At 42.3% G+C, this 23,110-nt stretch overlaps 2 protein-coding genes and 1 long non-coding RNA gene across 4 annotated transcripts in view; 1 reads left to right on the forward strand and 2 right to left on the reverse strand.

Moving 5' to 3' along the window:
- The window catches only part of LOC110043424 (alpha-1,3-mannosyl-glycoprotein 4-beta-N-acetylglucosaminyltransferase A-like), a 58,517-nt gene that overhangs the window by 6,082 nt on the left and 29,325 nt on the right, over positions 1-23,110 (forward strand). The window lies entirely within an intron of this gene.
- Positions 574-23,110, reverse strand: part of LOC149104040 (uncharacterized) — a 25,485-nt gene continuing 2,948 nt past the window's right edge. The window contains exon 2 of the long non-coding RNA XR_016201980.1: positions 574-648. This is a non-coding gene — a long non-coding RNA (uncharacterized LOC149104040). The remainder of the gene's footprint in view (positions 649-23,110) is intronic.
- On the reverse strand, positions 3,773-10,265 carry LOC149104041 (uncharacterized). The gene has a single exon (XM_089273431.1). It carries the CDS (start codon positions 9,894-9,896, stop codon positions 4,050-4,052), a length of 5,847 nt encoding a protein of 1,948 aa, XP_089129557.1. The 5' UTR covers positions 9,897-10,265; the 3' UTR covers positions 3,773-4,049.

Consider the following 23,110-nt stretch of genomic DNA (forward strand, 5'->3'; position numbering starts at 1 on the left):
CCTGAGTTAGCCTCTCTGAATAAATGGAATGAACTGATAACTTCATGTAGACACGCAAACAAATTCTTCCTGAAAAATGCTAAATTTTAACTTTTAAAGCTTCTGTTGTTACATAATAGTAACAGCATTTATCTATAATTTCCAACTTTCCTTTTTTTTGTAAAAGCATTCACTTATTGTAGCTATCATATTTCCAATGGTTCCATGGGTATTTCAAATCAGTGTAATGATGTAAATTTGCATTTGGCAATTTTATCTGATGAGTGCCGCACACAAGTTGTGTACTATGAAACTAAAAAGTTATAAAATGTCAAGTCAAATCTACAGTTGCTCAGTTCGTCATCTCTTATAATCACGCTCTAGTTTACGACTGAGCACTCTGAAAACAGATCTACAAATCACCTTGTTTATATATAAAATATATAGAGACTGACTAGTGAAATGCCAAAATTTGCTTGCCAATATAATTTTTCAAAAGCTCTTACAAAAATAAATCTTAAAAAATCTCCAGGGTCCCCTAAATAGTCATAAATACATACATGTATCTTGCAAGTCAGGGTTCTTCCTCACAGGTTTTCCTTTTTTTTCTTCAAGTAAGGATGCCAGGGATTATACATACATGTAAGGCATTACCAATTTTACTTCATCCTATGATTAAAATACAATACGCATAAAAGGTTAGTTAAGTTTATGTGTAAATCCACACTGGCAAACCTCAAATCAAGCTTGCAGTACTAAGGAAAATATCATAATAAATCAATCAGTAAATTTTACACAGTAGTTTGATTGAAGGTCATTCCACAGTATTGCATTGCGCATCCCTACTGCGCATAATTTCACGCGTGATTAACGCGCGCGCAGTAGAAAATGGTGGCGTTTTCTTTACGACTGGACCTCGGTTGCTAAATCCTACCGCTCAGAAGGACAACCGAGGAGTACTAGGAGCGAGTTTCCGAGTCGAGCAGTTTTTTTTTTTTTTGTCGGCTATTCCAATATGGCGGACTATACCAGTCACATAAATATGCGAATTACCAGTGGTAAAACTATGTTGATCAATAAGACAACTACGTTTTTATTCACCTGACAAGTTAAGAATAATGTGTAGAGAGTAAAGCAGTGAGTTGTTCGGCAAATGCTGTATATTTCTTTAGATCTCTTCCCGTCTAGTTCGTAAACCGTAAATTTGTACGCCGGCTAACTCATTACACTGTAGACGTCTTTGACTTATAATAAGCACAAGTGTTTTTAAATACGTCTTTCCTTGAGGACGAATTTTTTTTATTGATTCGGTGGATCCCCGAATTCAAACTTCCTTTGCCTTGTCCCTCTGGCCGGTAGGATCTTGGAAATATTACCGTCCAGAGGGTCAGCTTGTGTATAAGGTAATTGGACTTAAGTCCATGCACATTTTTATTTGTAGAATAGTTTGATACATTGCTGTTTAGTGTTATACTACACTAGAATCACTCTACAGTTAAATATTTTCAGTTTTCTGTGATCTTGCACCTCTGGTCGGTAGGATCTTGAAAATACTACCGGCCAGAGGGACAGGTTGTGTATAAGGTAATTGGACTTAAGCCCATGTTCATTTTTATTCATAGAATAGTTTGATTGATTGCTTAGTCTTACACTACACTACAATTACTCCGCAGTAATATTTTCAGTTTTCTGTGATCTTGTCCCTCTGGCTGGTAGGATCTCGAAAATACTACCGGCCAGAGGGACAGCTTGTGTATAAGGTAACTGGACTTAAGTTCATGGTGTCTGTAAAAGTCTATTCATGCTGTTACCATTGCAATAATTCTGAATCAATGAACATGACAGTATCAGTGTGCAATCGTAAGTTGAACGGTGGATTTAGAGTGTTTATTTGGTAAGGGAAACTGTTATGTATATGTACAACTGATTAAGGAAATATGGAGACGAATCCTTTTCAAGCAAAATTAATATTTTACTATTGATGAGAACTTTTGCGTTCTTTTGAATGTCCATTCGTTCAGTTTGGTAGCATTTGCTGTAAGATCTCCATTTTCATCACTTCATGGAGAGAGGGAATGCCATCCTGGAAAATAAGACAAACGTAGTGAATTTCTGCAAGAAAGTGTTATGAATAGGAGATGTTTAGTTGGTATCCATGTAGTTTGGTTTAAATTGATTTTCCATTACTTTGTCATGCGATGAGAAGTGTTGAAACTTGCTTTTGATTCAAAATACCTGGTTGAAATTAGGAGTTTCTCCCCTGCTGAGATGCTCTGGAAACTAAACATAGATAATACCAATGAATGTAAAATGTATCACTAGCACAAGTGATCAGTTCAGGTAAAGATGAACACTTTGATTTGAATTAACTCAAGCCAAGCTGATTATTTAGAGAGACATGGTAATTGATAGAATATGGTATTTGCACAACTTACCGTACAGACAAAGACACCACAATCATAATCATTCTTTTGCTTAGGTGTGCCCTATGTATAGGGATTCAATTAAAATGTGAGAAAATGTTCAGTCAAAAGAGTAGCTAGTGCGGACTAAGTACAGACAAAGGGCCTGGCACATATACATTACCATAAATCTAGCTAACTGGCATATATCTAACTGACGCCATTGCTGCCAAGTTGGATGACCATTAACAAAAGAATTAGCTTAGTTTATTGTTCTTGTCATCCAACATGGCTGCCAGAGTCTTTGTCACGTGAACTTTCTGCCTATTTCGCACCAATTTCAACACATGCCATTTACATTGTCTGAGACTAGTTACTGGGGGTGGGAGATAATTAACTCTGTTACCTACATCATAAGGACCCCTATAAGCTTTCTAATGCAACTGTAGCTCTATTTGTTCCATTTATATATAATTGTTTTGTGTGCTGACTAAACAATTTAATCAGGTTCAATTAAGTTGTTGTTTAACAATTTTTTTTGGGGGGGAGGGGAGGCGAAAGGGGGTCAGTACCCCCCAGTTCTCCCACTTCGCGTACCTTTATCTCTTGACTCCCGCCCTCCTCCATTTTGCCCTGTCCCCTGTAAATAAGGACACTCAAAACACATACTTGTCATTTAGCTGCGCAATCCTTTGGTGTTTCTTTTCCTTTTTTCCTTTGTTTTTAGCCTTGCTCCTCTAGCTCTTCACGTCTTTTGACAGTTTAAATGACAACATTTTATGACCTATGATGTAACCACTGTAAAAGGGTTTCCAATTTTACCAGAAGTTGGCCTCAGTTTTTCAGTCCAAGGGCAGATTTAATTTTGCCTTCAGCCCAGAAGTCTCAAGATAAGCTAAATGTAAGTCAAAAAACATTTGGGTTCTTGTTTTTGAAAGTATTTTAATGCTTAATAAATGATTCCTGCCTTTGTAGAACTCCCACTTCCCACCCTTTCCTCTCCTGCCTCCTGCCCCCTATTCTTCTGGGACTCCCGTCCCTCTGTCCCCCCCCCCCCCCCCTAATTTTACTCATGGGTGCACAAATATGCAAACTCAGCAAACTATTCAATCTGATTAATTTTTAGGGTAACTGGGGTTACACTTATTAACTATTTACACTTATTTACACTTCTTATTTAGAAAGCCTAATTTTAGAAGTGACTTGTCCTTTGCGGGATACAGGCTTAATAAACATGAGGGAAATAGACTAGAAATTTTGCAATGAGAGTGGTTTTGTGAGTATGTCAGGTCAGTGTCCTTTAAGCAATACGTTTTGGTTAAATAAAGGATTTCTGTTGTAATCGGTTGACGGTACCAATCGTAAAATAACGAAACAAACAACGAAGTAACTGAAACGGGTCCAACTTGTACGTTTATTCTCCTCGCGATGACGGTATGCGAATATTTTCTTACAACAAGATCTCGATAATACGACAGAACAAAACAAAAGGCTCAAAATACAAAATCTCGTATAACATGTCAACTGGTAACTCGGGTAACACAACATGTCACGGTCACGCAACTATTAGTCTCTTAACATTTTCCCCTCCCGAATTGAAAAGTGAAACTTACAATTCGTCTATACAAGTAAACTTAAGTATAAGTCACTGTTTAACATTCGCATGTCTCAATCAGTATTTGCGAATTCCAACGGGGAAATTCTATTTACAGATCGCTTGAGAACTTTGTTCCCAACTCTAACATCAACCACTCTCACGAGCTGGTCACTGCCCGGATACGTTTGTTCAATACGGCCAACTTTCCACTCTCTTCTAGCAACACACGGATCGATGACCATCACGACATCTCCAATTTTAAGGTTCTCCGTAGGAAAGAACCATTTCTGACGGGAGCCGATGTGGGGTAGGTATTCTTTCATCCAACGTCCCCACACATGTCGAGTTAATTCTTGCACACGCCTCCAGCGTTTCCGTGGATTAAATGCTGTACTGTCCACACTTTCGGGAATGAAGTCACCACCCATTTGACCAATTAGGAAGTGATTTGGTGTGAGTACTGGTTCGTCGTTTGGATCATCACTCAATGTGGTCAGCGGTCTTGAGTTCATTAGACTTTCGACTCCAATGAATGTTGTTTGCAACTCTTCGTCGTTGATATCTGCATCTTTCAGGACGGCATAAATTGCTCGCTTTGACGATTTGATCATTGATTCAAACACACCTCCAAAATGGGGAGCGGCCGGAGGATTCCAATACCAAGTGACACCGTGATTAGATGTCATACGCTGGAGCTGATCGTGCTCTAGTTGACTGACTAAGTCCCTGATCTCTTTCTCGGCACCCACGAAATTCGTTCCATTGTCACTCAGCATTTTCGTCGGCCATCCTCTCCTTGCCGCCATTCGCACGAAAGCGTTGAGAAACGCCCCAGTATCTAATGAAGTCGCCATCTCTAAATGGCAGCAGTGTGTTTGCAAACACAAAAACAAACACAGGTAACGTTTGGCACGAGTTCGTCCACGCCCTTGAACGGTAAGGTACGGTCCTCCAAAGTCAACTGCACAATTAGCGAACGGTTTTGTTGTCATCTGGAGACGGATCTGTGGCAATGGAGCCATTTGCTGCTGGACTGGCTGGACTTTAAAACGCCTTGCACATTCACGGCACTCTCTGTTCACTCGTTTGACCTCCTCACGGACATGGATAACTAGGTACTTCTCCCGCAAATGGTTTATGGTGTAGTTCACACCCATCTGATGGCCTTCACTTTCGTGATGGTACTTCACGACTAGTCGGGTGACATGATTCCTCTTTGGCAAAATAATAGGGAATTTGACATCATCTGGGAGATCATCGGAGTTCCGCAGCCTCGTGTTCGAACGTAGAATCCTGTTGATAAGGATTGGAGTGCAAGGGAGCAGGGTGGATTTCCGCGGAAGAGGTTTGTTCTTTGCCAGTGCCTCGATTTCTTCACTGTATGCTTCAGTTTGGGCTTCTCTGATGATTTCTGTTTCGGCGGTCATGAGCTCTAGTGGAGTTAGCTCTCCGAGTACTCTCTGATTTTCAGGCCTACGGCAGTTGCTGACGAATCGCTGTACCCAGCTTCTGACCCTCACCAATGATAGCCCGACCTCCAACTGTCCTTTGGGTTTCACCTGATACCACTTGGAATATCTGGAGGGTTCTAAACGCCACTCTACTTCTTCTACTTCGGGTTCACTGGCTAACCGCTGAATGGCATTGTAGTTTGTTGAGCTCTCGTTAGTCGGCCTGGATGTTAATTTGCGTTCGCATAGCGCTTCACGTGACGGTTTGTCAAACTTGCATTCAGGCCACTCTGCCTTGGGACTGCACAGGAAATTAGGCCCGTTCCACCACTTTGAACTGTCGGTTAGCTCTTGCGCTGTCATTCCTCTGGTTCCAAGATCTGCGGGATTCATATCTGTTGGTACGTAACGCCATTGGTTAGGGTTAGATTTTTCGTGAATCTCGCCAACGCGGTGAGCAACGAAGGGTTTATATTCGCGGCTCTGTCCCCTAATCCAATAGCCGACATTCAGGCTGTCCACCCAGTACGTGACATTGCTGGACGGGATGTCGAGTGCTGAACAGACTTGATTTGCCAATCGTAGACCGATGAGAGCGCCCATAAGCTCAAGCCTAGGAATGCTCACAGTCTTTAACGGAGCCAAACGGGTCTTGGATGCGATAAGACGAGTAGTAACACTTCCATCCTCGAATTTGTGTCTGCTGTAGACGGCTGCGGCATATGCTTTCTCGGAAGCGTCGGAGAAGGTGTGCAGAATGATAGAGCTTTCTTTCATACTTGTGTCTTTTAAACAACGAGGAATCTTGATTTCTTCAAGGAGGGGCAATTCACCAAACCAGGTCTTCCATTGTTCTCTTTGCTCAGACGGGAGGACTTCATCCCACTCCAATGCGTCCACCCACGCTTGCTGCATGAACAGTTTTGCTTTAACCACGAACGGGGAGAGAAATCCGAGCGGATCAAATAACGTAGCTGTCTTCTTTAGGACGTTCCGCTTAGTGAATTCAAAGTCCTTCGAAGGGGGCGAATAACGAAACAGGAACTGGTCCTCTCGTGCGGTCCAGGACACACCAAGCGTTTTCGTCACGGGCAATAAGTTCTTCTCTAGATCAACTTCAGAAGCACGGTCATCTGCGGGAACATCTGCTAACACTTCTGTGAGATTCGAAACCCACTTTCTCAAGTGGAATCCAGCTTTATTGCCCATCTCTGTCAACTGGCGTCTTGTTTCTATGGCCTTCTTAATGGAATCCACGGACGGCATGAGATCATCCATGTAACAATGATTCTTTACCGCATTCGCAGCCAGCGGGTACGAGTCTTGGTGGATTTCTGCATGCTTCTGCCAGGTAAATTGCGCACAGAATGGGCAGTAGCAGCCACCAAACACGAAGCGGAGAAACTCGTACACTTCGGGTTCTTTGTTAATCTCCATGTTTCGCCAAAGAAAACGATGCATCGGTCGGTCTTCTGGAAATAACACAAGCTGGTGGTACATTTGACTGATGTCTCCAACAAGAGCCACCCATTCCTTTCTGAACTTCACGCGAATGTCAAAAACGTCACTTTGAAGTTTCGGTCCGGTTAGGGCTTCAGTATTTAAACTCTTCCCCTCAAAAGGCGCTGAACCGTCAAAGACTATTCGCACCTTGGATGTTGCTTTCTCCGGCCGCACGACTGGAAAGTGGGGAAGGAGCCACTGACACTCGGGCTTTCGCTCATCATCAGGAACACGGCGAATATACTTCTTGTCCAAGTAGTCGTTAATCACCTGCTGATAAGCCACGGCTACTTCGTTATCCTTCATTAATCTTCGCTCGGTGGACACCAATCTCTTCCTCGCCATCGGTAAATTATTCGGTAGCTGTGGCCTTTCATCTCTCCACGGAACGGCTACTTCGTAATGTTGGCCATTAAACTTCAAAGACTTGTTGACTTTATCCCATGCCAACTTGTCTTCCGGTGTCAGCTGCGGACCAGTTGGGATAATTCCAATGCTTTCCAGATCCCAGAAACGTTTCAGCAAGTTGTTTAGCTCTAAGGTGTCCTTCTCTGGTAAAGTGGGCTCTCTTCTCTCGATTTGCAGACGAAATGTGTGATGGAAGCCAGTGTAGTGACTCTCCTTTGTGTCCAGGTTCTGAATCTTTCCAATGGCAGTCCATCCTAGGGGGCACAGTCTCGCGCAGGGTTCATTCGGGCCTCCAGTCACTTCTTTCATCGAATACATCAGTTCGTAATGGTCTGCTCCAAGAAGTACGTCGATTCGATTTCCTTTTGCAAGCCTTGGGAACGGAATTCCGGTTAAATGGTTCCATCTGTCTTGAATCTTGACCCAGTTAACAGCTTTCAAACCACCGCAGATTTTATTTGAAGTCTTGGCGGTTATCTTCGTGTCTACCCGGCCGTCAGTACTCTCAAGGCCAATCTCAAATGAGCTTGACATAAAGCGAAGGGTTTGGTCATTTGCTACCTTCACTGTGATGGGTTCTTTCTCGCCTGTTAGTCCGAGCTCGTTAACGACATCTTCATTCACATATGTCGTGTCGCTTCCTTCATCTAACAGACAGTTCACGGTGATTCTCCTGTTTCCGTTCTTTAATAGGATCGGCACTGTTCGTAACGCCACCTCTGGTTGTCCTTGATTTCCAAACGTTTCCATGGTAACGGATTGCCTGGTACCATTCCCCTCCATGGTTTCTCTTGGTCTCTCATTTGCGTTGATCGTTGGCTGAGGGGGCGTGGTCAAAGTTTCAACGTATGGTTCTGCTTCTGGTCGTAGACGAAACTGAGCAGGTGGCGCCCTATCATAGTGCAGGAGATTTTGATGAGTTCCTGTACATCCGTTAATGCCGCATTGCTTGCTTCTTGGGCAGGACTTACCATGATGGTTATTCGCCAAACATCGGAAGCACAGACCAAATCGTTTGACAGTTTGCCATCTTTCGTCAATGGAAAGTTTTTGAAATGCTTCACACTTCAACAGTGAGTGGTTCCCGGTACATACACAACACTTTTGATTGCCTCTTCCGTTCTTGTCGCTGAAATAGCTTCTAGGAAATCTTCTAGCAGGTCGATGCTTACCATTCCTTAATTGTTCATTGCGATCTTGGTTTGAAATTCCGTTCTTGATCTCCGTGGCCTGTATCTGATATGTAGCTTCTTCTGAAACCCAGTCTTTCAATGTCTCTAAGGAATCTCGATGCTTGTTTTCATCTAACCACCGGTAATATTGGGCTAGTAAACGCTCAGGAATCTTCTCAAGGATCATGGTGTGCAGTGCCCCTCCTTCTAAGTCCGATTTTCGGCCATTTTCTTTCAACGTAATTACTGCACGTTCCAAGACATCGGCGAAAGTTTCCAGTTCTTTGGCGTTATTCTCCTGGATGGGTTGGAGCCTTTTTAGTTCTTCTATGTGAGACTGAACTTGCCTTCGGCTTCCTCCATACTTACGAAATAAGCGTGTTTTGGCCGCCTCGTACGCTTCCAAGGAGTATCCTAATCCTTTAATTGTGTTCGCGGCCTCTCCAGCTAGACATGCCTCCAAGCGTAACATCTTGAATTGCGGCGATAATGAAGTCATGTCAACACAACTCGTGAAAGCCGCGTTCCAGCGTTGAAAGTCCATCTTATTTCCTGAAAAAATTGGAATTCGGATTCTTTCCAATTGCCCATGCATTTCACGGTTATTAGCGATGGAACCGGCGTCAGAAACATTAAAAGGACGGTGCGATTTCGGCATTTCCGGTGATGGTGTTTCAACTGCATGCACGTGGTCGGGTGATTTCTGAGGTACCTTGTTTTCTTGCTGTTGCTGAGGGTTTCCAATTGATTTATTCTGTTGCGAGGGAAGGGGATGATATTCCTCGGTAAATTCCTGTTCTAGAATCAAATGCTCATCCACTTCGTTTTCCAATTCCTGGCGTCGTTTATTTATTTCTTCGTTTACCGCTTGAAGCTCCTTTTCCTGGCGTTCTAATTCTTCACGATTCTGTTCGATTTCCCATTCAAGCCGATCTCGCCGTAAACGCGCTTCCATTTCTGCCTTTTCTTTTTCTTTTCTTCTCTGCGAAGCTTCACTATCTGCGACGGAATTTGTACGTGATTTGACTTTGGTGAGTGAAGCCAACAGTGAGCGAGCAGGCATGGTTTCACGATCGATTTGTTCAACCAGATCATCCGCTTCGTCGCTAACTTTCTCCGCCATACTTGTATCATTCTTTTGGTGATATGCCTTTTCCAAACGGGACATTACCATTAGAGTCTCTTCTTGTTGTTCCTGAATTTTTTCTAACAGCTCCTTGATCTCGTTTTGCGGATTATCTTCGCTCAGGACGCTGGCCAACTTGTTTAAGAGACGCGTCATTTGCGATTTCGCGATTCTCTTTTCTTGTTTACAGTTCCGAAGCCTGTATTCGTGATCCTCTGTCTCGGTCGATTCCATATCTTTTTCGTCGTCGGACGGCATCTAAAGGGAAATTTCCAGTTTCAAACCATACACGTGTAGTCGATTCATCGCAGGACGGAACGCCCCCAAACTTACGATTCCTTTCGATCTTCGTAACTTTTCTGTGTAATGTTCGGCTCGAAGGACCAAATGTTGTAATCGGTTGACGGTACCAATCGTAAAATAACGAAACAAACAACGAAGTAACTGAAACGGGTCCAACTTGTACGTTTATTCTCCTCGCGATGACGGTATGCGAATATTTTCTTACAACAAGATCTCGATAATACGACAGAACAAAACAAAAGGCTCAAAATACAAAATCTCGTATAACATGTCAACTGGTAACTCGGGTAACACAACATGTCACGGTCACGCAACTATTAGTCTCTTAACAATTTCCTTAAACCTATTTTGTTCAAAGGTAAACACCATTCACAAAAAAAGACAACAGAAGGACATTTTTGTTACTTTAATTTGTGCTTATTCCAGAAACAGATAGTCTTACAATGCTAAGGAACAGTATCCAACTCTTTAAGTTTAACAATCCTCCTGAAGAAATTCCTCTTTCCTTACACAGAGTATTTAAGTCACAAAATAATATATTAAATATTGATGTATACAACTTGAGCCCACTGGACATGTCAGAAATATGTCCTAGTACTGCCTGGCACTCTGTTTCACTTGGAGTGAATGCAAAATAAATTTTATTAAGGCATTGAAATCAAGTGTCTTCATATAAATGGGAATCCTCAATATTCTAGCCTGCTTTATGACTTAAGCAATAAGAGCAATTATCAAACTATTGTACAAATAAAACTGCGCATGGACTTGAGTCCAATTACCTTATACACAAGCTGTCCCTCTGGGTGGTAGTATTTTCAAGATCCTACCGGCCAGAGGGACAAGATCACAGTAAACTGAAAATATTTAACTGTAGAGTCATTCTAGTGTGGTATAAAACTAAAGAACAATGTTTCAAACTATTCTACAAATAAAAATGTGCATGGACTTAAGTCCAATTACCTTATACACAAGCTGTCCCTCTGGCTCGGAAAAGACGGACAAGATCACAGAAAACTGAAGATATCACTGTTGAGTGATAATCTAGTGTAGTATAAGACTAAAGAGCAATGTATCAAACTATTGTAAAAATTAAACTGTGCATGGACATAAGTCCAATTACCTTATACACAAGCTGTCCCTCTGGCTGGCAATATTTTCAAGATCCTACCGGCCAGAGGGACAAGATCACAGAAAACTGAACTATTACTGTAGAGTGATAATCTAGTGTAGTGTAAGACTAAAGAGCAATGTATCAAGCTATTGTACAAATAAAACTGTGCATGGGCTTGAGTCCAATTACCTTATAAACAAGCAGCTGTCCCTCTGGCCGGTAGTATTTTTAAGATCCTACCGACCAGAGGGACAAGATTACAGAACACTGAAAATACTTAACCGTAGAGTGATTCTAGTGTAGCATAAAACTTAAGAGCAAGTATCAAACTATTGTACAAATAAAACTGTGCATGAACTTAAGTCCAATTACCTTATACACAAGCTGCCCCTCTGGCTGGTAATATTTTCAAGATCCTACCGGCCAGAGGGACAAGATCACAGAAAACTGAACTATTACTGTAGAGTGATAATCTAGTGTAGTGCAAGACTAAAGAGCAATGTATCAAGCTATTGTACAAATAAAACTGTGCATGGACTTGAGTCCAATTACCTTATACACAAGCAGCTGTCCCTCTGGCCGGTAGTATTTTTAAGATCCTACCGGCCAGAGGGACAAGATTACAGAAAACTGAAAATACTTAACCGTAGAGTGATTCTAGTGTAGTATAAAACTTAAGAGCAATGTATCAAACTGTTGTACAAATAAAACTGTGCATGAACTTAAGTCCAATTACCTTATACACAAGCTGCCCCTCTGGCTGGTAATATTTTCAAGATCCTACCGGCCAGAGGGACAAGATCACAGAAAACTGAACTATTACTGTAGAGTGATAATCTAGTGTAGTGCAAGACTAAAGAGCAATGTATCAAACTATTCTACAAATAAAAATGTGCATGGACTTAAGTCTAATTACCTTATACACAAGCTGTCCCTCTGGACGGTGGTATTTCCAAGATCCTACCGGCCAGAGGGACAAGGCAAAGGAAGTTTGAATTCGGGGATCCACCGAATCAATAAAAAAAATTCGTCCTTAAGCAAAGACGTATTTAAAGACGTCTACAGTGTAATGTGTTTGCCGGCGTACAAATTTACGGTTTACGAACTAGACGGGAAGAGATCTAAAGAAATATACAGCATTTGCCGAACAACTCACTGCTTTACTCTCTACACATTATTCTTAACTTGTCAGGTGAATAAAAACGTAGTTGTCTTGTTGATCAACATAGTTTTACCACTGGTAATTCGCATATTTATGTGACTGGTATAGTCCGCCATATTGGAATAGCCGACAAAAAAAAAAAAAAACTGCTCGACTCGGAAACTCGCTCCTAGTACTCCTCGGTTGTCCTTCTGAGCGGTAGGATTTAGGCACAACCCTGGACCTAGCCATAGAGGTAAATCGTCATTTTCTCGCAAACGAGTATGGTGACCTATCTTTTTTTTCTGTTGTTTTGAACTGAGTAATAAATTTCTCTGTTTCAAATAAATATGGACCAATTCTCAGTGTAGAACAAAAAACAATCGTCGGAAACGTGAATTTCGCAAGCAATCGGAACGGCGTTGGTAACGCTACCTGACAAATAGGGGCGTCTGACATATAGGGGCGCTATATCAAAATACCAAAAGTTTATCATTACCTCTGCATGGTTAATGTGTCACACTACTAATAAAAGGTTTAAAATGACAGCTTTGGACTTATAAAAGTGTTAAAACGACAGCTTTTGACTTCTGGGGGAAGGAAAAGACTAACAATGAATTGGTTCGCTGAGTTGAGGTTCGAAGAATGGAGGTGTCGAGAAAGATCCACCTAGATCCACTGAAGAAAGATCCATCTAGATCCACTACAACGAATGCTTTCTTTGTCAGTATTTGTTAAGTCCTAAACTTCATAAATTCGGAATATTTTTCAGGATTTCATAATTCTTAAGAGAGTCATAAATGGCCGAAGTCTCCTACATGTATTGCGACTCAAGTTCAGTAAACTTTAATTTGAATGGGGCGATCTGTTTCTGAAATTGTTACAGAATTGATCCAAATAACTTAAGCCACGCGCGGATCTGGGCTGTTAGGTTTTGGTGAATTCATAAATGCTTCATGTTTTCAAAATTGATTAATTTATCGCGTAGTCTCTTTCGCAGCCTTTATTGCGAAGGAATCTGCATCGTATCTATGACGGGAAAAATACAATACTGATCGTTTTCAATGTCACGCAATAAAAAAATAAATACAGCACCAATACAGTACTAGTGGATAAAGTCAAGAAATGGATAAAGAAGATCATTATTTTTCTTAGTGTTAGGTCTTTGCGTTTTCCCAAACTTAAGACATTCGTATAAATTTTTCACAGAACTTTACGGAGCCCACAGTACGGAAACGCCGTGTTGGATTACCTTCGTGGTCAACTAAATATGGCGGCCGGAAATATTTTAAACATCTGGAACTTACTTTAGCTATTTAGGCGATCGATTATCTGTATTGAACAAACGAGCATTTGCAATTAAGCACATTTCCTAATGCTCCAACTTCTAAAAAGGCTAAAAAACTTGACATAGTTATATATTTTTCTACAAACGCGATCGTAGCTCCATGTCACGCTCCACTTCCATCAAAATACTCTGTTTGAATTGTAAACAGATATAAATTTACCATCTCTTATGCCTGGCTCTCAAGTTTTGTCTACGTACACGTATTTAGAGAGGTAAAATTCGAGACATCTGACAAATAGGGGCGTCTGACATATAGGGGCATCTGACAAATAGGGGCGTCTGACAAATAGGTGCATCTGACATATAGGGGCATCTGACAAATAGGGGCATCTGACAAATAGGGGCGTCTGACAAATAGGGGCGTCTGACATATAGGGGCATCTGACAAATAGGGGCATCTGACAAATAGGGGCGTCTGACAAATAAGGGCATCTGACATATAGGGGCGTCTTACAAATAGGTGCATCTGACAAATAGGTGCATCTGACAAATAGGGGCGTCTGACAAATAGGGGCGTCTGACAAATAGGTGCATCTGACATATAGGGGCATCTGACAAATAGGGGCATCTGACAAATAGGGGCGTCTGACAAATAGGGGCGTCTGACATATAGGGGCATCTGACAAATAGGGGCATCTGACAAATAGGGGCGTCTGACAAATAAGGGCATCTGACATATAGGGGCGTCTTACAAATAGGTGCATCTGACAAATAGGGGCATCTGACAAATAGGGGCGTCTGACAAATAGGGGCGTCTGACAAATAGGGGCTTCTGACATATAGGGGCATCTTACAAATAGGTGCATCTGACAAATAGGTGCATCTGACAAATAGGGGCGTCTGACAAATAGGGGCATCTGACAAATAGGGGCATCTGACATATAGGGGCATCTGACATATAGGGGCGTCTTACAAATAGGTGCATCTGACAAATAGGGGCGTCTGACAAATAGGGGCATCTGATATATAGGGGCATCTGACAAATAGGGGCATCTGACATATAGGGGCATCTGACATATAGGGGCGTCTTACAAATAGGTGCATGTGACAAATAGGGGCGTCTGACAAACAGGGGCGTCTGACAAATAGGTGCATCTAACATATAGGGGCACATGACATATAGGGGCATCTGACAAATAGGGGCATCTGACATATAGGGGCATCTGACATATAGGGGCGTCTTACAAATAGGTGCATCTGACAAATAGGGGCGTCTGACAAATAGGGGCATCTGATATATAGGGGCATCTGACAAATAGGGGCATCTGACATATAGGGGCATCTGACATATAGGGGCGTCTTACAAATAGGTGCATGTGACAAATAGGGGCGTCTGACAAACAGGGGCGTCTGACAAATAGGTGCATCTAACATATAGGGGCACATGACATATAGGGGCATCTGACATATAGGGACATCTGACAAATAGGGTCATCTGACATATAGGGGGCTCTAACAAATACGGGCATCTGACATATAGGGGCATCTGACATATAGGGGCGTCTTACAAATAGGGGCGTCTTACAAATAGGTGCATCTGACATATATGGGCACATGACATATAGGGGCATCTGACAAATAGGGGCCTCTCACATATAGGGCCACATGACATATAAGGGCATCTGACAAATAGGGGCATCTGACATATAGGGGCATCTGACAAATAGGGGCGTCTGACAAATAGGGCCACATGACATATAAGGGCATCTGACATATAGGGGCATCTGACATATAGGGGCATCTGACAAATAGGTGCATCTGACAAATAGGGGCGTCTGACATATAGGGGCATCTGACAAATAGGGGCATCTCACATATAGGGGCATCTGACATATAGGGGCGTCTTACAAATAGGTGCATCTGACAAATAGGGGCGTCTGACAAATAGGGGCATCTGATATATAGGGGCATCTGACAAATAGGGGCATCTGACATATAGGGGCATCTGACATATAGGGGCGTCTTACAAATAGGTGCATGTGACAAATAGGGACGTCTGACAAACAGGGGCGTCTGACAAATAGGTGCATCTAACATATAGGGGCACATGACATATAGGGGCATCTGACATATAGGGACATCTGACAAATAGGGTCATCTGACATATAGGGGGATCTAACAAATACGGGCATCTGACATATAGGGGCATCTGACATATAGGGGCATCTGACATATAGGGGCGTCTTACAAATAGGTGCATGTGACAAATAGGGGCGTCTGACAAACAGGGGCGTCTGACAAATAGGTGCATCTAACATATAGGGGCACATGACATATAGGGGCATCTGACATATAGGGACATCTGACAAATAGGGTCATCTGACATATAGGGGGATCTAACAAATACGGGCATCTGACATATAGGGGCATCTGACATATAGGGGCGTCTTACAAATAGGGGCGTCTTACAAATAGGTGCATCTGACATATATGGGCACATGACATATAGGGGCATCTGACAAATAGGGGCCTCTCACATATAGGGGCATCTGACATATAGGGGCGTCTTACAAATAGGTGCATCTGACAAATAGGGGCGTCTGACAAATAGGGGCATCTGATATATAGGGGCATCTGACAAATAGGGGCATCTGACATATAGGGGCATCTGACATATAGGGGCGTCTTACAAATAGGTGCATGTGACAAATAGGGACGTCTGACAAACAGGGGCGTCTGACAAATAGGTGCATCTAACATATAGGGGCACATGACATATAGGGGCATCTGACATATAGGGACATCTGACAAATAGGGTCATCTGACATATAGGGGGATCTAACAAATACGGGCATCTGACATATAGGGGCATCTGACATATAGGGGCATCTGACATATAGGGGCGTCTTACAAATAGGTGCATCTGACAAATAGGTGCATCTGACAAATAGGGGCATCTGACAAATAGGGGTGTCTGACAAATAGGGGCATCTGACATATAGGGTCATCTGACAAATAGGGGCATCTGACATATAGGGGCGTCTGACATATAGGGGCGTCTTACAAATAGGTGCATCTGACAAATAGGGGCATCTGACAAATAGGGGCGTCTGACATATAGGGGTGTCTTACAAATAGGGGCATCTGACAAATAGGTGCATCTAACATATAGGGGCACATGACATATAGGGGCATCTGACATATAGGGGCATCTCACAAATAGGGTCATCTGACATATAGGGGGATCTAACAAATAGGGGCATCTGACATATAGGGGCATCTGACATATAGGGGCGTCTTACAAATAGGTGCATCTGACAAATAGGTGCATCTGACAAATAGGGGCGTCTGACAAATAGGGGCATCTGACATATAGGGGCATCTGACAAATAGGGCCATCTGACAAATAGGGGCATCAGACAAATAGGGGCGTCTTACAAATAGGGGCATTGTATTCTACTTCAGTGCCAGAAAGTTGAATCAACATTGCTATAATTTAAACTACTACATTGATTAGTGCTGCATTGCCTAAAATAACTTGAACATATTCTTACTTTCACGCGCTTGGACTCCCGACATTTTCGAGGTCTTGCTTACCTGAAAGAAAGACAATTTGAAATTGAACTTTTCGATTTGTTTTTCCTTGCCCGTGAAACATGTCTTTCCTCTTACATGCAAGTCATGGCAGGCGAGCATAATCCATCATGCGGAATGGTTGGACGGTCTTGGTCACTCACCATTGCAATGCTTTTAAAGTGTGATCAAATATGCTGTTCTTCTCAACTGAAGGCTAATTAAGGCACTTCAGGAGTCAGCATTATTCTGCTGTTCTTCTCAACTGAATGCTAATGAAAAAACTTCAGGAGTCAGCACTATTCTGCTGTTCTTCTCAACTGAAGGCTAATTAAGCAATTCAGGAGTCAGCTATGTACACTTTTCCGCGTTTTCGGCATTCTGCTGTTCTTCTCAACAGTAGGCATGTCTTTACTACATACATCAAGATAATGCTAAAAAGGAGGGAAACCCTTAACACTTTGCCGTAAGAACAGTGACCTCGTCTATTTCTACATTACTGTAAGGTTTTGGTAATTCGGCCTGTTTACTTTTTACACACTGGATAAGACGTTTTCCAATCTTTTTGAATAATTTACCGTGAGGTTGTTGAGATGTAGACATTGCACCTTGTTCACCGTGTGCCATTTCGTGCATGACAACACTCAAAAATGATGCATCTGTCTCTAACTCTTCGTGAAAGATGACAATGAAGAAGTCGTACTTAGGGGTGTGGAGATAATGCGTACAACCAAGCTTCCTAGTCGTGTCTTTGGTTACGCTTGCGTGGTCTTCAGCAGACATGCATCCGATGTGAGTTTTGCCATCTGGGAAAGGAAAGTCTTCGTAAATTCCAGCAATTGCCGTGTACAGCTCTTGAACGCGCTTACTTTCTACTGGGTAATTTGCTGCCACACGCCGTAGTTGCTGCACTTTGCCTTCGTTTTTTTTTCCTTTCAGTTTCCTTCTTTTGCTCCCTTTCGAAGACATCTTGGCACGGTTTGTACCGCCACTGTGGATTGTTAAAATTACCCATTTCGCACTTACCGTGAAACCAACGTTTGCAGGCAATATATAGCACCATCTCATTGCCATCGTCAGGCATTCTACAGTGGCAGTGAACAGGACAGCGCCACTCATAAAGAATATCCGTGTCTTTTTTTGGAAGTGCTGCAGGCTTTCTCGACGAACAAAGCCATGTCTTCTTCTTCGAAGCTCTTAAGTAACTCTTGACGCATGATTTTTTGATCAAAATGCTCTCTCGCTGGATCTCGTCCCACGCACAGCAATGTCGCAAAGGCGATTGCAAATAAACCACAGTCATTCCCTCCTTCCTGTTGTTGCACGTCGTCAACCAAAAAGGTTACCTCTTTGGGAGGCTGCATTATTTGGCAAACGCTCTGTTCAACGCTTATGGGGTACCTAATCTTTGTATCTTTATTTTTGTCCACCCCGTGAAGGCTATCGTATATGGAGACTTCTACCCTGAGATTTTGCGCATTAGACAAAGTTATCCAGTGGTTGCCCCGCACATTTACAATTTGAACAAATCCGTCTATAGAGAGCGAAGGGGGAAAACCATCTTTCTTTGCTAGGATAACGTCTGCCAGACCGGCAAAATTCGGTGCTATCTTCCTCATCAGTTTCATTGCCGCATTGATGAATCAATCATTTATCCAGTAGTCATTCATGATGAGGTATTTGTCCCGATTCTTAAGCCCCAAATCTTTGATCCAGTAACAATCTGCCAAAGATAGCGGGCGCTGTAAAGTTGCATCAACGTCAATGGGGCCATTCTGAGTGCCTAAGTCTGATGACTGGGGTGATTTAGGTTTCATCTTCTCCGTAGTGGCTTGTTGGTTATCAGTGGGTTGGTCTTTTGTACCCGAGACTGATGGGTCGGAAGAGTCAGGTCTCGTTATCTTCGGAGTGGCTTGTTGGGCAGCTGTTGGTCGATTCCCTGAACTTGAACCTGATGGGTCGGACGATTCAGGCTCCATCTTCTTTGGAGTGGCTTGTTGGGCAGCTGTCGGTTGATTTCTTGAACCTGAGCCTGATGGGTCGCACGATTCAGACTTCATCTTCTTTGGAGTGGCTTGTTGAGCATCGTCATCCATGTCACCTGCAATATTCCGCTTCTGATGCCCCTTCCTCTTCACAGCTATTTTGTTCGTTTTATCTAGGACAGCACAACCGTTTTCATCGACTTTGATCTGGTGTTTAAAAGCAGCTCTAAGTCCGTCTTTTTGACGTCGGTTGATCCTTTCACTATGAATGTCAATGTTTGAACGAAATAGAAAAATGTGGTTTACTGGTTTCATCTGGTTTAAATATCTAGTGTCGTGATTGTATAGGAGATGGAGCTGCTCATCTTTCTGCGTGTTAAGGTTTCCTTTCACTTCCTTAATATTCCTTACTCGTCTCAATGCCTCTTCATCTTTCTTTGCGTTTCTTCCGTGCAATCGATCAAAGAGACATAAATGCTTATCGCTTCCAGTCACCGGGTGCACCTTTGTAGTACTGCCTTTGTCATTTCCACCTACGTAGTTGTCGTTTAACCATGGCAGCGATACTTCCAGTTTTCCTTCAAGTGCCTCTTGCACATTTTCTTTAGTCGGTTCAGCAACCATACCGTTGTGCGGGCTAAACATTTCTCTGTTTCTCTTTTGTCCACGTGCAACTAGCATGTTGGCCATATCACTTACCACGATATTTGGCTGGTGTGCCATAGACAAAATAAGATCAATGTAATCCCTTGGACTTTCTGCGCGCAGAACAAACTTCAAAGCGTAGATAACGCCGTGCTGACAAGTCCCAGATACCCATCCACCAGAGCGACCCCAAATCTTGTTAAATGCCTTCTTAACCTTTTCGTCGTCCTTGGAAATGGCCTGCTTAATCTGCATGATGACATCCAGTACATTATGTAGAGGGCAAATGATTAAAATGAGAGATTTTTTCACACAAAGTCAAAAATCAGTACTTGTCTTCCAAATGAAAATGGGCTCCGATTTGAAGTGGGAGCGCTAGCTAAGTACAGTATATAGAGGGTGAATGATTGAAATGAGCGACTTCTTCACAAAAAGTAAAAAAATCCGTAGTTGTCTTTCAAATGAAAATAGGGACCGTTTTCATAGAAAAGCGCCAGCTAAGCATAGCATATAGAGCGCGAAAGATTGAAATGAGACTGTTTTACTCAAAGTAAAAAATCCGCAATCGTCTTCCAAATGAAAATGGACCCCGGTGTGATGTGGGAACGCCGGGTAAGTACATTATGGAGAGGGGGAATGATTAAAATGAGCGACTTTTTCACAAAAAGTAAAAAAATCCGTAGTTGTCTTTTAAATGTAGATGGCCCCGTTTGATGGAGGAGCGCTAGCTAAGTACAGTATATAGAGGGCGAAAGATTGAAATGAGAGACTTTTTCACACAAGGTAAAAAATCCGCAATTGTCTTCCAAATGGAAATGGACCCCGATTTGATGTGGGAGCGCCAAGTAAGTACATTATGTAGAGGGCGAATGATTAAAATGAGAGATTTTTTCACACAAAGTCAAAAATCAGAACTTGTCTTCCAAATGAAAGTGGGCCCCGATTTGAAGTGGGAGCGCTAACTAAGTACAGTTTTTAGAGGGCGAATGATTGAAATGAGCGACTTCTTCACAAAAAGTAAAAAAATCCGTAATTGTCCTTCAAATGAAAATAGGGCGCGTTTTCATGGAGAAGCGCTAGTTAAGTATAGCATGTAGAGGGCGAATGATTAAAATGAGAGACTTTTTCACACAAAGTAAAAAATCCACAATTGTCTTCCAAATGAAAATGGTAAAAAATCAGTACTTGTCTTGCAAATGATAATGAGCTCCGATTTGATGTGGGAGCGCTAGCTAAGTACAGTATATAGAGGGCGAATGATTGAAATGAGCGACTTCTTCACAAAAAATAAAAAAATCCGTAATTGTCTTTCAAATGAAAATAGGGCCCGTTCTCATGGGGAAGCGCTAGCTAAGTATAGTATATAGAGGGCGAATGATTGAAATGAGAGACTTTTTCACACAAAGTCAAAAATCCGTAGTTGTCTTTCAAATGAAAATGGGCCCGGTTTTCATGGGGGAGCACTAACAAAGTACAGTATGTAGAGGGCGAATGATTGAAATGAGCGACTTCTTCGCAAAAAGTAAAAAAATCCGTAGTTGTCTTTCAAATGTAAATGGGCCCCGTTTTGATGGGAAAAACTAGCTAAGTACAGTTTATAGAGGGCAAATGATTGAAATGAGGGACTTTTTAACACAAAGTAAAAAATCCGTACGGTACTTGTCTTTCAAATGAAAATGGGCCCCGTTTTCACGGGGAGCACTAGCTAAGTACAGCTTATATAGGGCGATTGATTGAAATGTGACTCACACAAAGTAAAAAATCCGTAATTATCTTTCAAATGTAAATGGGCCTCGTTTTCATGGGGAAGCGTTAGCTAAGTAGATTGTGCAGAGAGCGAATGATTGAAATGAGAGACTCTTTCACAAAAAGTAAAACAACCGTAATTGTCTTTCCAACGTGAATGGGCCCCGTTTTGATGGGAAAAACAAGCTAAGTACAGTTTAGAGAGGGCGAATGATTGAAATGAGAAACTTTTTCACACAAAGTAAAAGATCAGAAATTGTCTCAGTTTCAAATGTAATATGGGTGAGCATGAGCTAAGTACAGTAGCTGGAAGGCGCGCGAGATATAAATGAGAGAATTTTCACATAAAGCTTCCGTTGGCGGGAATTACTCAATACAGAGTTTGTATGGGTGTTCAAACAGGGTTTTGTGACGGCGGTAGTAACTAGAGCTGTCCGCTTACGAGAGTGTCCACTTTCAAAAGATAATGAATGGCAACAGAATACATTTGTAGAAAAAAACTATGATGTCCGATCAACTCTTAGAAACCGGCATCGCCAATATCTCACACTCCTATATGTCCGACGCCCCGATATGTCAGATGCCCCTATTTGTCAGATGCCCCTAATCGTCAGATGCCCCTATATGTCAGATGCCCCTATATGTCATGTGCCCCTATATGTCAGACGCCCCTATATGTCAGACGCCCCTATATGTCAGACGCCCCTATTTGTCAGATGCCCCTATATGTCAGATGCCCCTATATGTCATGTGCCCCTATTTGTCAGATGCCCCTATATATGTTAGACGCCCGTATATGTCAGATGGCCCTATTTGTTAGATCCCCCTATATGTCAGAAGACCCTATTTGCCAGATGCCCCTATATGTCAGATGCCCCTATTTGTCAGATGCACCTATTTGTAAGACGCCCCTATATGTCAGATGCCCCTATATGTCAGATGCCCCTATATGTCAGACGCCCCTATTTGTCAAACGCCCCTATTTGTCAGATGCCCCTATATGTCAGATGTCCCTATATGTCATGTGCCCCTATTTGTCAGATGCCCCTATATGTCAGACGCCCCTATATGTCAGATGCCCCTATTTGTTAGATCCCCCTATATGTCAGATGCTCCTATTTGTAAGACGCCCCTATTTGTCAGACGCCCCTATATGTCAGACGCCCCTATTTGTCAGATGCCTCTATATGTCAGATGCCCCTATATGTCATGTGCCCCTATATGTCAGACGCCCCTATATGTCAGATGCCCCTATTTGTCATGTACCCCTATATGTCAGGTGCGTGAAGTATACAAGAGAAATGCTGAAACATTAATATATGCTGTTTGCCGTAAATGGGAATTATTAATATCTCCAATCTTACCTCTCTAAATACGTGCACGTAAAACAAAACTTGAGAGCCAGGCATAAGAGACGGTTAATTTATATCTGTTTACACTTCAACCACGCGTATTTTGATGGCAGTTGAGCGTGACACGGAGTTACGATCGCGTTTGTAGAAAAATATATAACTATCTCAAGTTATTTAGCCTTTTTAGAAGTTAGAGCATTAGGAAAAGTGCTTAATTGTAAATGCTCCTTTTTTCAATACAGATAATCAGTAGCCTAGATAGCGAAAATAAGCTCCAGATTATTTCCGGCTGCCATATTGGTTGACCACGAAAGTATTCCAACACGGC

Source organism: Orbicella faveolata, unplaced genomic scaffold (genome assembly GCF_042242905.1).
Source record: "Orbicella faveolata isolate gen_17 unplaced genomic scaffold, um_ofav_v1 contig_35, whole genome shotgun sequence".
Classification (NCBI taxonomy): domain Eukaryota; kingdom Metazoa; phylum Cnidaria; class Anthozoa; order Scleractinia; family Merulinidae; genus Orbicella; species Orbicella faveolata.

Excerpts from the sequence above, each read along its gene's own strand:
- LOC149104041 (XM_089273431.1), bottom strand. The coding sequence starts at position 9,896 with ATGCCGTCCGACGACGAAAAAGATATGGAATCGACCGAGACAGAGGAT.